The sequence below is a fragment of the Paralichthys olivaceus genome, chromosome 4 (assembly GCF_024713975.1).
Source record: "Paralichthys olivaceus isolate ysfri-2021 chromosome 4, ASM2471397v2, whole genome shotgun sequence".
NCBI lineage: Eukaryota > Metazoa > Chordata > Actinopteri > Pleuronectiformes > Paralichthyidae > Paralichthys > Paralichthys olivaceus.
In genome coordinates, this window is record NC_091096.1 from 12,329,855 (window position 1) to 12,345,875 (window position 16,021).

At 41.6% G+C, this 16,021-nt stretch overlaps 3 protein-coding genes across 4 annotated transcripts; 2 read left to right on the forward strand and 1 right to left on the reverse strand.

Moving 5' to 3' along the window:
- Nucleotides 1-488: 488 nt before the first annotated feature.
- LOC109638048 (RILP-like protein 1) lies at nucleotides 489-6,044 on the forward strand. 2 transcript variants are annotated; one of them, XM_020100827.2, is made up of 9 exons: nucleotides 489-623; nucleotides 702-1,054; nucleotides 1,849-1,999; nucleotides 3,086-3,204; nucleotides 3,304-3,579; nucleotides 3,696-3,884; nucleotides 4,306-4,469; nucleotides 4,550-4,648; nucleotides 4,975-6,044. In XM_020100827.2, the coding sequence occupies exons 2-9, from the start codon at nucleotides 761-763 to the stop codon at nucleotides 5,063-5,065; spliced, it is 1,383 nt and encodes a 460-aa protein (XP_019956386.1). In that variant the 5' UTR covers nucleotides 489-623; nucleotides 702-760; the 3' UTR covers nucleotides 5,066-6,044. The 2 variants fall into 2 exon arrangements, with proteins under 2 accessions (XP_019956386.1, XP_019956385.1); XM_020100826.2 differs by having other exon boundaries at nucleotides 524-1,054.
- Nucleotides 6,045-7,103: 1,059 nt separating this feature from the next.
- rilpl2 (Rab interacting lysosomal protein-like 2) lies at nucleotides 7,104-10,337 on the forward strand. The gene is made up of 4 exons (XM_020101076.2): nucleotides 7,104-7,724; nucleotides 7,808-7,959; nucleotides 9,295-9,417; nucleotides 9,910-10,337. Exons 1-4 carry the CDS (start codon nucleotides 7,431-7,433, stop codon nucleotides 9,929-9,931), a joined length of 591 nt encoding a protein of 196 aa, XP_019956635.1. The 5' UTR covers nucleotides 7,104-7,430; the 3' UTR covers nucleotides 9,932-10,337.
- Nucleotides 10,338-11,741: 1,404 nt separating this feature from the next.
- kmt5ab (lysine methyltransferase 5Ab) lies at nucleotides 11,742-15,896 on the reverse strand. Its single transcript, XM_020101075.2, has 8 exons — nucleotides 15,753-15,896; nucleotides 15,430-15,536; nucleotides 14,226-14,373; nucleotides 13,720-13,933; nucleotides 13,522-13,609; nucleotides 13,274-13,333; nucleotides 12,890-13,080; nucleotides 11,742-12,315 (listed from the first exon to the last, which is right to left on the reverse strand). The coding sequence occupies exons 1-8, from the start codon at nucleotides 15,769-15,771 to the stop codon at nucleotides 12,105-12,107; spliced, it is 1,038 nt and encodes a 345-aa protein (XP_019956634.1). The 5' UTR covers nucleotides 15,772-15,896; the 3' UTR covers nucleotides 11,742-12,104.
- Nucleotides 15,897-16,021: the final 125 nt, after the last annotated feature.

Here is a 16,021-nt window from a genome sequence, read left to right on the forward strand (position 1 = left end):
TTATCTACCATCTACTATACTATTACTAAACTATAATATTAAAGTTAAAAAAAGCCAGTCAAATGAAATAAAAGTACAAGTCAAAAGTATTTCAACAAAGTTTATTACTAATTTTCACAATGAATGGAGGGTAATAATAGAATAAATGTTATTTTCTCGTTAAATAAGGTTTGCATCCAAAAATTAAAAGCTTTTTAAAAAAGGCATCTTAAAATAAAGTGCTTCATTTTAGAAAAAATTGATAAAAAGGTGTAGTGAGTTTGAGTTTCCTCTTTTCTCTTAACTGCATTTCACATACGAACAATCGAAATAAATATTAACAACCAAACAGCTTTAACTTTTCTCTTTATTCCCAATTTCTCTTGTTCAGTGAGAGAAGTGAACTCTACCGTGTGCTGCCAGGATAGAAAAGCTGCGCAGGTTAAAATAAGACCACCGTAAGTTGCGCAGAAACAGTCCCTCAAAATCTAATAATAGGTCTGGGTCCATATTGAACTGTGTCTGGGTCCAGATCCAGACCGCGGTCCGAACATTGGTGACCTAAGCACTCCAGACTACTGTGACATTTTATGTTCGTGACATATACGAGTTTTTGCAGGGACAGTAAACGCAGCATCTGACTGGTAAAGTTTCATCTGTCAACAAAGTTGCCTTCACGGACTCACGGTTCGTGTAGCGTGTGTAAACGTGTTTTTCCACAGACAGGGAGTGTTGTCCGGGGACAGGGAGACATGTTGGAGGTGTAAAGCAGAGGACACACATGGAGACCTGCGGGATTATGTCCGCTCTGGACAGACCCGCCGCCGAGCTCACGGTCATGGACGTGTACGACATAGCGGCGGTGCTGGGACACGAGTTCGAGCGGATCATCGACAGGTTCGGCTGCGAGTCTCTGGTCCGGCTCGTGCCCAAAGTGGTTCGGGTGCTGGAGCAGCTGGAGGCGCTGGTGAGCCGAGGAGCCGCCGGACAGGAGGCCGAGGAGCTGAGGAGGGAGCTGGAGAGACTGAGGCAGGAGAGGAGCGACAAGTCCGAGCAGGAGAGGAGGCACCAGAAGGTCTGTGGTGTGTGTGTGTGTGTGTGTGTGTATGTGGTGTGTGTGTCTGTGTGTGCTCCTCTTACACAAAAAAACACTTTCTTTTTCTCCTGTGGCACCAGGCTGCGGACAGACACGTACGCACCTTTCTACCTTTCTGTTCCAAGGATTAACAGTTCACGTGTCACCTTCAGATCATACCTCTCTCACCAATGTAAACAGTCGGTGACCTGACTGCTTCAGGTCACACCAGCTTCCATGAGGAGTGTCTTCATTCTAAAGGGCCTGGTGGAGCTGAGGCCTCCTCCTCAGGGTGTAAAATAAAGTGTGCATCTGCGCCTGGGTGCAGTGTGAGGTGCCTGCTGAGATTCCCTAAGTTATTGGAGACTGACAATGAGAGAACACCAGAGAATAACTGTGGATGGAATGAAGGGTAATGGTTTGATTATCAATAAGTCACCGCTCAGACCAGGTATCAACATCCATCCGGAGTGATCCAATCACAAGTGGTTGATGCTAAGCTACAGATCTGAATGCACCTGAATGCATCCTGAGATTTGGTCACTCAAACCACATTTGGAGGTGGTCTGGGATGCATGCGTTTTTTGCTGTGTGAACACAAATGCATCCTGGGCCATATATGCATATATACATTTGTGGGGCAGTTTAGGGTTCTGTCAACATTTAAACAGGAGGAGCCAGGGATCGAACCAATGACCTTCTCATGACTGGACCCACTTTACCTCATGAACCACAACTTCATACAAAATAATGTCAGGGTATACAAGCTCTGCTTTTTTTCTGTATGTGTTCAGGAGTTGGAGCTGGTGGAGGATGTGTGGAGAGGTGAAGTCCAGGACCTGCTCTCTCAGATCACTCGGCTTCAGGCAGAGAACAAGAGGCTGTTAGTGAGTCTCTCTCTCAAAGAGTCGCCCGTCACAGAGGAAGACCTGCACAAACAGGAGGGTAGGTCGTCTGCAGCGATGATTCTCAACCAGGGTTTGACAAATTCATTATGACATTAATGTTTTCCTGAGGTTTCTTTCAAAATCTTCAGGAGGAACAAATTGTTTTCCTTTAAACTATAATTTTCCTATTATACATCGATAGGGATGCACTGATCTGATATGGAAGCTATAAGCTATAAGCATCGTCCATGATGTGACCAATCCACAGTAAGACAGTGTTTGGTTGGTTTCCAGCCAGGTATTAAAATGCACAGGAATTCACTCATGTCAATCAACAAAAAGTCCAGTGTGAAAAATATAAAGGCAACATAAAATCTAAAAGTTTACAAATACTTAATAAGATAGAAATAAGTATGATAATTATAATACCTACACAACATAACACATCATGATATGTAGTCTGTAGCTGTTGCTTTTTGAAGCCTTGCCCTGTGAGTTGTGTTTTTCTGAATCTTGTGATGACTAAAATAGTTTGGTCTTGGCTGAGATCTCATATGTTTTCCACATTTGCGAATGTTCCACTTATTTACCCTGGGCAGTCACACTGAGGTGTACAACATACAGTGGACATGCTGAATGCTTGTGTAGTGACATGAAAGAGGAGGCTGTGAAGAGAGGCGGTCAGGAGGAAAGGAGACTATTTTTGAAGCGGACAGAAATATAGCTCTTGTGTATGACCTGCACGGTGGCTGCAGCTTCACCTCCTCTCAGGGCCACGGTAAACATGTCGACATATAGCTTAGCTTTTAAAAGAATTCCCTGCAGGTCTCAAATTTGAAAGATTTTGTAATTTGAATAATAAACAATCATAATTGTAATCATCACAATATAATTACAAACTGCATAAAAACAACAGAGCTGTGAAAAACGGTTGAAATGTCAAGCAAGCATTGATCAAAGGGGTAAAAGACAAAAAGAAAATATAACATTATAAAAATAATCAAAGAGAATAGGGGTTACATGAATGGCATTGTATAAAAATAGGTTTAATAAGGAGACATGACAGAAGTAAATTCAAACCACAACTCTTTGCACTGTTGCTTGTGTACGTATTTTGTCAGTTCTTATTTTACTATACCTGCAGGAATGTCAGAAAAAGAAAGACATGGAAGGAAGAAGCTGCTAGACTTCGTGGATAAGCAGCGGGATGAAATCCGGGCGAAGGACCATGAGCTAACACTGAGAAATGAGGATGTTGACGCGGTGAGGTATTTTCCACCACATGCATCACAAATAATGGCTCCTGATAGGATATTAACTTTACAATGTTTTATCCTCGAACGGAAATTCCCTGAACTACAGCTCCAGATGCAGCAGCATCGGGTGATAAGGATCAACCAGGACCTTCGTCACAGGATAGGAGTGATGGAAGCGCAGGGCAAGGCACTAATCCAGCAGAGGGCTGAGCTGCAGGCTGCGGCCCAGGCACGGCAGCAGGAGGTCGGGGCTCTGCAGCTGGAGGTCAGAAGGCTGAGAAAGGAGCTCCGAGACTGGGAACTGGAGAGAGAGATCTCTGAGATCGAAGGTTCCTCTCTTACAAAATCTGGAATGTCCCCACCTGCATCGCTACAGATGATGGTACAAAAAGAAAAAGCTTATCTTCAGCATTAATATTATTAGGTTTGAATTATTTTTGACTCATTAGATCTGGCTGGTTTTGTAGTGTGTAAGTGCCTGTCTTGTGCGAACTCCAGCCCTCAGAGGCAGCACCACCCAACATCATCAAACCAAAGTCAGTGTGGGTGGAGTGTGGAGGGGACCCTGGCTTCATGGCAAACTGCTTTGAGCACGACAAGAGTCCTTCCATCCTCCGGAGGTCATCTAACAGAGAAAACAACGAGGAAGAGGGTGACGAAGATGAGGAGGCGACAGCTTTGTTATTGGTAACATCTGCCTCAGGTCTCCCATATATACAGTGTTACTGTACAGTGTGTTTATAGCACAGGTCCATTAATTGACTGTTAAACACAACACAACATTATATCTTATTAAATCATATAAATCCATGAATCTGATTTATTAAACATTTGTTTCAGTAAAAGTAAGGCAGTATCCATTGTTAGAGGCAAAGTTTTAATTTGTTTGTGAGCAGGATTACTCAAAAAGTACTCAACTGATTACCACAAAACTTTCATAGGGGGATTGTTGGGCCTTTTAGTTCCCTTCTAATTATTCATCATTATCAAATAACATTGTTCACAATCATTGTGTGAGGAAAAAGCTCAGCTATACCCATTTCTTTGCTAGTGTCACATTGTGTCCATACTGTGCTGAGAGAAATGGTCAAATGTGATTTGGCTGCAGAAGGTGCCAGCTGACACAGAGCTGGAGGAGCAGAGCGACAGCCCGGAGCAGGAGTCAGACAAACCTCGCTTTACTCTGCAGGAGCTGCGGGACGTCCTGCAGGAGAGGAATGAACTCAAGGCCCAAGTGTTCGTGCTTGAGGAAGAGCTGGCGTATTACAAAAGGTCTATTTTTGTTAAATTCATTAAATATTACATAACAAAGGTGGCAAGAGATAACGCTCACCCCTTCCATATCCCCTCAGTGACGACTCTGAGGATGACACCAGCCCCTTTGTTTGTGCTTCACCTCCTCCACCATGCTCCAATTCCACTGACCAGCCTGAATCAGGAATCCGGCGCTTGTGAGTAATGAGTTTGACATGACACACATTTCTTCATTTACAAAGGTTCACCTCTCTGCCCTGTTTTTCTTATGTGACTCCATTTATACAATGTGCCACCACGATGCTTATTAAAAACATCACCAGTTAAAACTTAAATTCGACAGCAATTAGTAAATCAGATATCACTGGTTTAGATTTTGTGGGAGATGTTGATAGTGAGCGTCACTGTGGTTGACTGAGGATCACAAAACATTACACTGATCAACGTTTCTGATGCTTTTTGTGATTTTTGTCTGACTCACATCTGCTGTGTCGACCCTTTCCCCGTGTTCCTCTCTGGACAGGATCTTCACCGCCATAATGCCGATGGTGGCAGCTGGTTTGATCACAGACGATCCCACGTTGTTGCCAATCAGACGACTTTCCTTTGTATGACTGTAAATTTATAGTCTCCTCATATAATTGCTCATATTTTCTGCCTCCAGTTTGTTTCTCTCTGTTTGCCAGCAGACATTAATAACAATTGGTTTAGTTGCTGCTGTACTTGTTGATTTTTAGACCAAATCTGGTCTGATTTTAATTTGGAGCTTAAAATTGAACTGCATTGATAACCTTCAATTTTAGTTTGTTCATTTTTTGCCATGGATTTTGTTAAGCACTTCGTAACCTCGTTAAGATAAGTGCTATACAAATTAAGTTATTATTATTATTATTAACCTATGGTTTATACAGTCCAAATTGTGATGAATGAACCACTGTTACATTTTGGTAACATTATCGCTAACTTGGTCAAATGAACCTAAGTAGCAAAAAACTAGATAATGGGCTCAACCTGGACACTTGTATGTATTCATGACCTCTGAGGTTTTAATGGCTTTATAAAAAGTCACAACCTGTCAATGCGCCACTTTATTTAAACAATGAATTCAGTGTTCTCTCTACATCACTTGCTCCCGGCACAGAAATTGTTTACTTGTTCTACATAATAATGTATAAACTGGATTTTTATAGACTCCAGCTGCCATGAGACCTACAGAAGGTGATGGGACATGTAGTGTCATGTATGTGCAGGTGATCTTAACATGTATTTGATGCCAAAGTATTGTCAAGTTGTTTGAGTCTGGTTTCAAGATTCAGTGAAATTGAGCTACAAAGCTACGTTCCTCTGTTTTCCTCCAAAAATAGTTTGTGCTTTGTTCGTTTATCGTTATCTCTGCCAAGGCTATGTTTTTATGTTATGTTTGTTTGTTTGTTAGCAGGATCATGCAATAAATATTAAACAGATTTCCAAAAAACCCAGTGAAAGGATGGGGAAAAAGAAAACTATTTAAGATTGATTGAGAGGTAAATCCAGGATTTTTAAATTGTTCTTAAACAATGTTTTCTGTCAAATAAATAATTTATGTTATCAGAACCCTTTTCTTCTATATTTCTATTTTAAAAACTAGACAATCATGTGTATTACTGTTGGGCCATAGCAGAGGTGTGTGCTTTACTGGGTGCAATTCTAGTTATACATGACATTTCACTGTGTTTTAATAGCATCAAATAACTCATTAAAACCATACTTACCAGACAAATGAACACATCAAACATCAGTGTGCTAAGAAATGCCTTAATGACAGACAGTGAGTGGACAGGGTTTATGACCTATACTACAACCACCCATCAGGTGGCAATGGAGACATTTTGGCTTCACCTCTGGGGAGCTGTCATGTCGTCAATCTTTACGTACAGACTATATGGTTTACACTGGTAAGATAATATTGTTAAAGCCTCAGAAGAAATATGTTCCAACATAAAACGTGTCCCAGCCATCAGTAAGTACATCTGTAAAAGAATGTTAGTTCTGAAATAAAGTTTTATTGAACTTTATTATTGCGTATTACACTGTGTATCAAATGCATGTGCCCAAGACAATTGTGCTAGATGTAGTGTTTTTATGTCATAATTTTTACTTCAAACTTTGCATTAGGAAAGGGGCAGATCTAGGGGTGGTGTCAGGTGGACACTGGCCCCAGTCGAAAACTGACAGGGGTCCCCTAAAGCCCCCCTGTCCTGTCAGTAGTTTTTACGTGCACACTGTGCTTGAACAATGAATGATTTTCAAAATATATTCAATGATGTGTGGCTTTGCACAAAGCTACAGAGCTAACAGCAAACAAGGAATTACACAAACATGCACATGTACCTTATATACATGCTACTGCACATTACAGTGAAATTTGTGTTTATGTTTCAAACACTTATGTTCAAAAGTTATTTTCTTTTAGAAATAGTGCGAACAGTCGTGACATGACCAGTGCAGTATTTCATTTTATATCTTTTATCAGAATATCTCCTTAATCGTGTCACTCTGACAAATATGAACTGAAAACTGAGAGAAATAAAACAGAAGACGAGCACGTGCTCTCTCACCTGATGGAGGAATATCTCTATCTGATGCAGAGAGGTGAACAAACTGAGAGCTGTCACTCTCACACTTCACTCTCTCGCTCTCTGCACCGAGAAAAAACAGGAGTCCCGGGCTCCTGCGGGGGGAGAGTGGAGGGAGAGTGGAGGGAGTCCTCTTGGCCCGCAGACGATCTTTGTGCTCACCTGTCGCTAGGATACTTTGCCCTCCTCTGAGTGACGCCATCGGCGGATGAGTGATGGGGGAAGTGCGGATCCTCTGGAAGTCGATCACCTTCTCCTGCCTGAGAAAAGTTCTCGTCGCCGGCTCAAGCAGACACAAACAGCCCGGGACGAGGCGCCGGTGGAGAGAAGTTAACTTTCACCACGTCGACTCGTCACTTCCGTCATGGAGTTCGGTGAAGAGTCGTCTCCCGCTCTGGCTTTCGAGAAGGACGCGTTCGATCTGACGGTCGAGGACGTTTACGACATTTCCTACGTGATCGGCCGGGATCTGTTAAAAGTCAGCCGCACGGGAGACGAGGTGTCGGACCTGCAGTTCCGCATTGTCCGCGTGTTGGAGATGTTCGAGACCCTGGTGAATAAGTACAACCTGTCCGTGGAGGAGCTGCGAATGGAGCGGGACAACCTGAAGAGGGAGCTGGACAGGGTGGTCCAGGAGAGATCCTCCGGCCAGGGCACGGTGAGGGTCCGCCGAGTGGCAGCCGGACATCAGCTCACGCAGGTCTAACACCGTGTATGATTCCTGTCCCCTGTGTTTTAAAGCAAACAGCGGGGCCCAACCAGCTGGTGGTGGACCTGACGGACCCCAACAGGCCGCGGTTCACCATGCAGGAGCTGAAGGAGGTTCTGCAGGAGAGGAACCAGCTGAAGGCTCAGCTCATGGTGGCTCAGGAGGAGCTGCAGCTCTACAAGAGGTGAGCAGCTGAGCCAGCTTCAATTCAAACACGTCATTCAGTCTGTACTTTCCTTTTAGTGAACTATGCCACGTCTCATCCACCCACATTTACAAACCGATCAGAGCATCTTGCTATGGTGTCATCTGATAAATCACTGCACCTCAGTAAGGGTCATATGTCAGGGTGGGATAGAGGCCTGTTATGTGGTGCTACAGGAGATTGTGATTGTGAACCTGTGAAAATGTTAGTCTGGATTGTGCATCTTGTTTTGAACTCATCAATTGATTACACAATAAGTAGAAGAGCAATCAGAGTTCATACCTCCGCCAAGGCCCAACTGTCCCCTCATGAACCCACATTTAAATTCACAAGATCTGGATTATTATTTTGATCTGCAGCACATTTCACACACTCATAAATAATTGTCCTGGTTGTTTCCATCTAGGTCAATGAGCTATTCTCTGAGACATCAATGAAAAACCTCATGGTCATCTCTCATTGTTTGGGAAAGTGAAAATAAAAACCCTGATCCAGATCTGCACCCAAATCTGATTGATTCCTCCTTTGGTCATGACCCTCCCCTCCACATACTTCCATGGAAATCAGTCGAGTTGTTCTTGTGTAATCCTGCTAACAAAAAACCATAACCTCATAGGTCAAGGTGATTAGCTATAAAATAAGTTCTTGTTCAATGGACTCTTAATATCCAGTATTATCCAGCTTGTTAGAGACTTATACTGTATATTTGTGTAAATATAGGCATAACTAACTTGTAGTAAGTACTACAACACTACTACTAAAATAAACCTCGAAAAAATCAGCCACAGTTCGGTAAATTTTTTGTAAATATCAGCAGTAGAACTGCCCAGTTCTGACATTACACAGCTCAGATTTGCTTTCAACTTCCTGAATAGCTTCAACTCAATAGGGCTGACTCCTTCAACTCAAAATATTCTCGGTAATCATAAATCTGTAATTTCCTCTGGAAGTCAACAGATATGGTTTGACCTCGGTTGATGGCAGATATATTAATCTGTTATTTTGTTGTACTGTTGTTTTCTTTTTATTATTTTTGCATCTGATAAAATGCATTTTAAAAACAAATGACAAAAAAAATGCTCACAAACAAACTCCATTAACTAACCCTAGATCTTTTCTTTTTTAGTTTTGTCAATCAGGCAAAAATAAGACGACACTTTTCTCAAATGTAGAGGACAAAAAGGATATGTGGGTGTTAATCAGCCTTGTAAGTGCAGGCATAGGCCATAGCCGTTGATGTCTAAATGCCAGATATTGTCCTGATGAATCAGCTGACCGATTTTTAAAAAGACCCATCACTCCTTTCTTCCGCAGTGGGATCCTTCCACAGGCTGAACCAGCCATGGTGGAAGTGGATCTAAAGACAGAGGCAGCCACAGAGCACAGTCCAACCGAGATAAATGATGTAAAAGAGGAGAAGACGACCATAAGCAAACTGTGAGTATCAGGCTGGAGTCCTTCAGTGAACACAGAAATATCAATGTGCACACTAAAATAAAGTTGTGAGAAGAAATCACAAAGAGGCACCGTAACGCAATTATAAGATTTGTGTGTAGTAATACATTATTTTAAGCTGTACACCTCTGATGGCAAGGTTTCAAGAATATTTAGTGCAGCAACCACATGATGCTGAAGTGAGCTAAGAGGAAGATTGTTCTCAAAGGCCGTCTCCTGGCTCCTAATGATTTACTTGTGACCAATTGAATTCATGCTGATGCTGAGGATGTTTGTGGGAGAGAGAGACAAGCTGGAAACTGGGAGTGTGTCTGCCAAACTGCTGTCAGTAATTACAATCTGCCGTGACTCAATGTTTCTTTTTTGTTTCTCACCCCGGCCACTTTTACCTCAACGTTCCACGTTCACCCACCAGCAGCAGCAGTAGATCCATATACGAGCCGCTTAAACTAACCAGGCTTTTTCTTTTTATAGGTTTTCATTCAGGCGAAAATAAGAAAAACCTTTTCACACAAACGGACCACGTAGAGGACAAACAGGATTTGTCGGCACAGTTTTTCTCATCAGTTAACCACTTTTATACTGAAGATTTTTTACTATGTGTATTTGTCAGTCTAACAAGCACTGTGTTTTATACTGGTAATTTTAACCTGAGATTGTTTATGTAATTAGAGTATTATATATATTATTTGAAACGTTTGATGAAGGAAATGAAACTGGAAAGTATTATCTGGCTGCTGATCATGTTGATGTTGAATGCATTAACCTAAAAATTAAATTATCTGTAGGCTTGAAATTAATTTGTTTAATCTCTCACTCTCAATGTCACTATGAACTCAGCTGTCAAACACAGGCAGTAGGACCCCCACCCCCAAAACATTAAAAATAATCATTTTAATTCATTTGAACTAGTATGGTTTTTTTCACACAGGTTAAATATTTAATAACTTTGCATGGTGTTACAGGTTATACATCCCCAGGACAAATCACAAGGCACACACACTGGTCACGAACTACAGCATCACATGATGTCATGCACGTTCGTGCCACAGTAACGATGAGTTAAAGGTTTGACAACAACTGATAATTGACTGTTATTCAAGTCCTGAGCCAGAATCCTAATGTATGACTTCTCTGTGTAGATGTGTTTTGATTGGATGAATTGAGCAAAGAGGAGCCAGATTTATTCTGATTCAATTTATTCTTAACGTGCTTCAATACTAACTATATCTGAATCATACTCATTGTTCTGCTTTGACGCTGCAGATAACTTGTTGCAAAACGGAACCAAACTCTAAGCTTTGCTGCACATATCTAACTCTACTAGCAATGTTTCTGCAACATAATGTGCATTTCTGTAGCGCTGGCATAGAGACAGACATGTTGGTAGGAAAAAAAAACACAGTGTAGAGTCATTTTTATAATTTACCATAGCAGTGCTCCAGTGGCTAATAGATTTAGACTCATAGTACATAACCATGTCTGGATGTGACTTTGAGGCAAAAGCAAACAATGGAGGAGGGTGTCATCTTAGAGCGCCATAGTTACCTTCACCATGGAGGTCGTGTTAACCCTTCCATCAGTGCGTTTGTCAGCAGAATACACAAAACTGGGAAGGATGTGACATGAGCAATGAATCATCCCATAATATTTTGAGGCAGACCCAGGAATTGTCCTCATGTTCTTGAACACTGAGAGATAGGGTGTTATTTATTTAGTTTTCACAGATTTCACAGTGAATAAAAATGGCATGTTTAGGGGACTGATATTTACAAGTGTGTATAATTTGGTGCAGATCCAAATAAAAATTGATTAGAAGTGTGGTTTTATAAGGGGACTGTTGGGCTCTAATGGCTGCCACTTGCAAGTAGTTTTTAGTGCAGCAAAGAAATTATTTGATTGTGTAGCGTCGGGCAGAGCTAACAACAGCAAACTGGTAATATTGCATACTGCAGAGTCCCACAAATACAATGGCGACGTGTAAAGTATGTCAGTGCCAAGTTCTGCGGGGTGTTTTCTCCTGTCAAACTGGATGATAAAATTAGTTCTGAAACATTGATTCTCTGCATGTATTTGCTTTTCAAAAGATTTCACCTGAGCCAGGCCAAACACTGATAGCAATCATCACTTCCATACAGGGTTGGTAACATGCAGCTGATAAAATACATCTCATAAGCAAAGTATTTTAAATGCACTGGTATCGGCCAATAAGTAAAGTCCAGATATTGGTATCAGGAAGGGAGAACTGGTATGGACATTTAATATTTTTTTCAGATCTTCACCATTAACTATGTCACAGCTGGAAAGAGATTCAACTGTTTATTCCTCAATTTACAGCACAGGTAATAATTTACAATCCCAGAATTGGATAGTCAGAATTATATTCATTACAAAAGGATCTGCTACATGTCCAGGAGAAATACTCTTGAAGCTTAAATCTCTCTGCTACGAGATAAGAAAAATATAAAACAATGATTAAAAACAGTTGTGGCAAAAATACATGTTTCATAAGTTGAAGCTTTAGCCTCCAATTAAAACAAAATCCTTTTTTTATACTTAATAAAAAAGCATGTGGAGGACTGCTCATCTATAGCATCTTTTACAAAAAGACCAACAGGACAGCAGTGAGCACCAATTCATCTCAAATACAAAATCTTGTGGTCAAAGTTTCAGTGTTTGAGCCACGGGTGAGCCGAGATGGAGGCTTTACTCCGATCACCGTAGTCGTACAGCAGCTCCTCCTCAGCCTCGATGTCTCTGGAAGCCACCAAGATCAGATGGGGTGTTCCGTCGATGTCGTGAAGCTTAGTCTGGCAGTTGCCGGTTTTACTGTGGTTAATTAGTCTTCCAAGACGACTTGTTTCCTTTGTAGCGTCTACACTGAAATAGATCGACACAAAGATGAAGCTATTAATATAACAAGGTGTCCACAGTACAAGTCAGACAGAGAAGGAGGAATATCATTTTCAAGTTTACTGTAAACTTTATGTCGGGAACTTTTAAAAATATTTTTTATTAATATGTCCGCCCTGAGAGACTTGTGATCAGAGTCGCTCTACATGCAAATCATCATTCTGTCCTTTGTGCTCACAAAAACCAGATGACGTTGTTTTTAGCCAGTCTGAGTTTACAGATGTGTCTTATCACAATGTCTGTGTGTCAAGAGAAAGAGTGAGTGGAGTCAGGAGGGGCTAATGAATGCGCAGCTCTGCTATCAATCATTATGTGTTGGTCAGTGTTTATCAACTGAAGCAGGTCAGAGGACGTCAGCTGAGTTGGCGGTCCTTCATGTGGCCCAGGACGCATCAGCATTTACACAGTGAAAAGAATGTCGCCACATTTTCCCTCATTACCTCCCGATTTGTTCTGAATGATCAGATCTCAGGACACATTTGGGTGCGTCCAGCGCTACATTGGCCGCTTGTGACCATGTGTCGATACTCTTTCAACTTACCAGTAAGTTTTACATTGGTATTGGAAGTAGTACATGTAACAGCCAGTTTGGGGATCCAGAGCATACTGAGCCTCTCTCAGTTTAGCCTCAGCTAGTTCCAGCAGGTCTCCATGGTACTCCACAACAAACTCTGCCTTTTTGAAGCTCCGGACAGCAAATACTCCTCTTCCTTTTCCTTCTATGTGTTTGACCTGTAAACATTCAGAAGCAAATTAAGTGGGAAGCTTATCTAGTAAAGATGCAGGAATTGTTTTACTACTGTATAAATACATTCGTCACAAAAGAGATATTGAGAATTTACAGATGACATGAATTCACACAGTGCTCTCCACGTAGCATGTTCCTGACTAATGTGGCAACATTAGAAGAATCATTAAATGTCACCTGCATTCCTTCCTCAGTGCCGTTCTTTATCAGGTCATCAATGTATCTGTGTTCTTCACTCTGTTGACAGACAGTTCCAAAAATTGGGTCAACGTTAAACATTGTGGTACAGTGGCAAAATATTTATATACACGCTTTTACACACAAATCAAAAACTAAGACTCAAAAAGAGAAATTCAGTTATTGTATTTGATTAAGTGTTAACACAGATGGTCAACCCTCTTTATAACAACATTTTTCATACAAACCTTTAACTCTGCTTTAGTTTTTCTGTTACTTCGTCTGATAGGATAATAGTCGGTGACCTTTCTGTTTTGAGGAGCTTTATTTTCCATTCTGAAAAAAACAGATATGATCAAATGATGAGAGATTATGATTGAGTAATTAGACCCTGTCTCGTGTCTGCCCTCCACCCCCCGACACTGATATTGGCTTTGTGCACTCACTTTTTTGCTCCGTGTTTGTGACCGGCTCTACTCCGAGGTTTGAATGCTGAACTTTTGCCATCTGCTGCAGACCTGACCTGGTTTGCATGCGCGGTGGGCTCTATCTGATCAGGTTGTTCAGCGAGCTGCTCTCTGGTCCCATGACTGTCAGAAGGCATTTCTGGCTTCTGCTCTTTGGACTCACTACGCTGACATTTCATTTCTTTAGGTACATCTAAAACAAAAAGAAAAAGAATCAAATTGAAAGCTGCCCTAACTATTTAGAGAGTGACACTCCTTCATAATCGTCATAAAGTCAAGTTGTGTCAGAAGATAGTACGTCAGCAAACGCTGCTACCATTCACAAGCGTGGGACAGTGTTCTGAGGCACACAACGATCTGCTGACCAGACAGGGTTGGAAAGAAAAAAGGAGGCTAGGAGATTACATGTAGTAGAAATTATCTAAAAAACACTTTTCAAAATAGTTGATTCATTTTTTTTTTTTTAAAGATAATTAGGTATTCACCTTTTTTCAGCTTTGACACGTCAGGATTAGCCGCATCAGAATCATTTCCTTCCTGGATCAGCATGCTTGAATTGTCACCCAGAGGGGATCTAGGTTTGGTTGGACTCCGTAGACTCTGAAAAATTGACTGAACTTTACCTACGGAATCCTGCAAAAAGAATTATTATTTACCCAGATGAAGAGATATATAGATGAATTGTCTGGTTATATAGTGCAGCAAAAAAAGATGCCGAACATTTTTAAAGTTGCAGATGAAGGCAAAATCATTCAAAAATGATATATTCTCAGAATTCAAAGGGTCAGAAAGCAGATTGGAGGCAACAGAAAATAGCTGATGAAGGCTTTATCGGCCTGCCTGTCATTTCCAGCTGTGAGTGGTTCCTCTTCATGGTAACAGTACCATGGTAACAGTACCATCTCAGATATATTAGAGTTGCTAAATATATTAATGAAACAGTGATCAAGTGGCCAACTATTGCTTTTGCACAGACATTTTGAAAAATGTGAACTTTCTGTGGCTGCATAGATGATAATTTCCAAACCTTTTAGCCAACCATGAATAAATCTTCTACAGTGTTGGTATGTGTGATACAGCCAAAAATCATAAAAGGGACACAAATGTCCAGTGTCACGATATTATTATTTAGGCTCCTGAGTGAAGGTTGTGGTTTGAAACTCCTTCTCATGTAAAAGCCAATGACAAACAATTGATAAACAACAACGCATCTGATGTAGATCAATCATGTTACACCTCATCGCTGTACTTACACAATGCATTAGCTTTATACAATAACATATCGGACTGGTGCTATATTGCTATTGATGGGAATTATTGATACCATCTTGTTGCCCAGCTCGAATGTGCTGCTCACCACTTTATCCAGTGACAATGAATCACAGTGTTTGCATCTCATAGCTGCAGCACTGTTTATATGGGTACACTTGATTTAGCCTGAACAAAAGTCATAGAGAAGCTGTGCACAACCTGATGTTGGGTTCCCCTGACATGCTCGTGTCTGGGTAACGATAAGAAGCTTCCTGTTGTCAATAAAGTTCATGACTGGAGATTATATTGGTCGCTAAACTGAGGCAGGAGCGTAGTTGCAGGAACTTTAGCACAATGTCTAAAGAGCAGCTTGTATTCTGTTGATTGATCTCGTTAACATGAAGAAGCATCGCAGTTAAACCGAACAGTAAAGCTCACCTTGTGTTTCGCAGCTGGTTTGTTTTCTTTTGTCCCCTCCCCTGAAGCGACTTGGTGTTCAGCTCTGTCCTCGGGCTTTACGTCTGTTCTCTGCAAGAGTTTCTTCCCTTTAAAAACACGGAAACACGGAAAGATAAGCTGCTGTCCGACTCACACACCCCTGCACACCAGCGGGTTTATTTATAACCACCAGCTGCGTTTTATTTCAACAAAGTCGACCCTCCAATTAGGCTAGCTAGCATTAGCTGTTAGCACCACATTAACTACAGCTGTGCGTTTGACACAAGCGGACACAGAAACGTTGGCGCGTTGTCAAAGTTCACCTTTTGCCATGTCAGTCATGAAAATAAAACCCAAGAGGACGAGGAGTGAGTTCAGCGCTGCCTCAGTTTTAAATCCCCCGTTCCTGCATCGACTGGCATCGGGGAGCCGCTGTGGAGAGGCTCGGTGCGAGCGTGGAGGATTTAAAAACCCTACGGCTGCTCTGATTGGCTGTTAGGCCGTGACGGGAGGAGCGCGAGCATGACAGCGGCGCTCTCATTGGCTGCAGCTCAGCATTAACAGTAAAAGGGAGGCTCTCGGAATTAAGGAG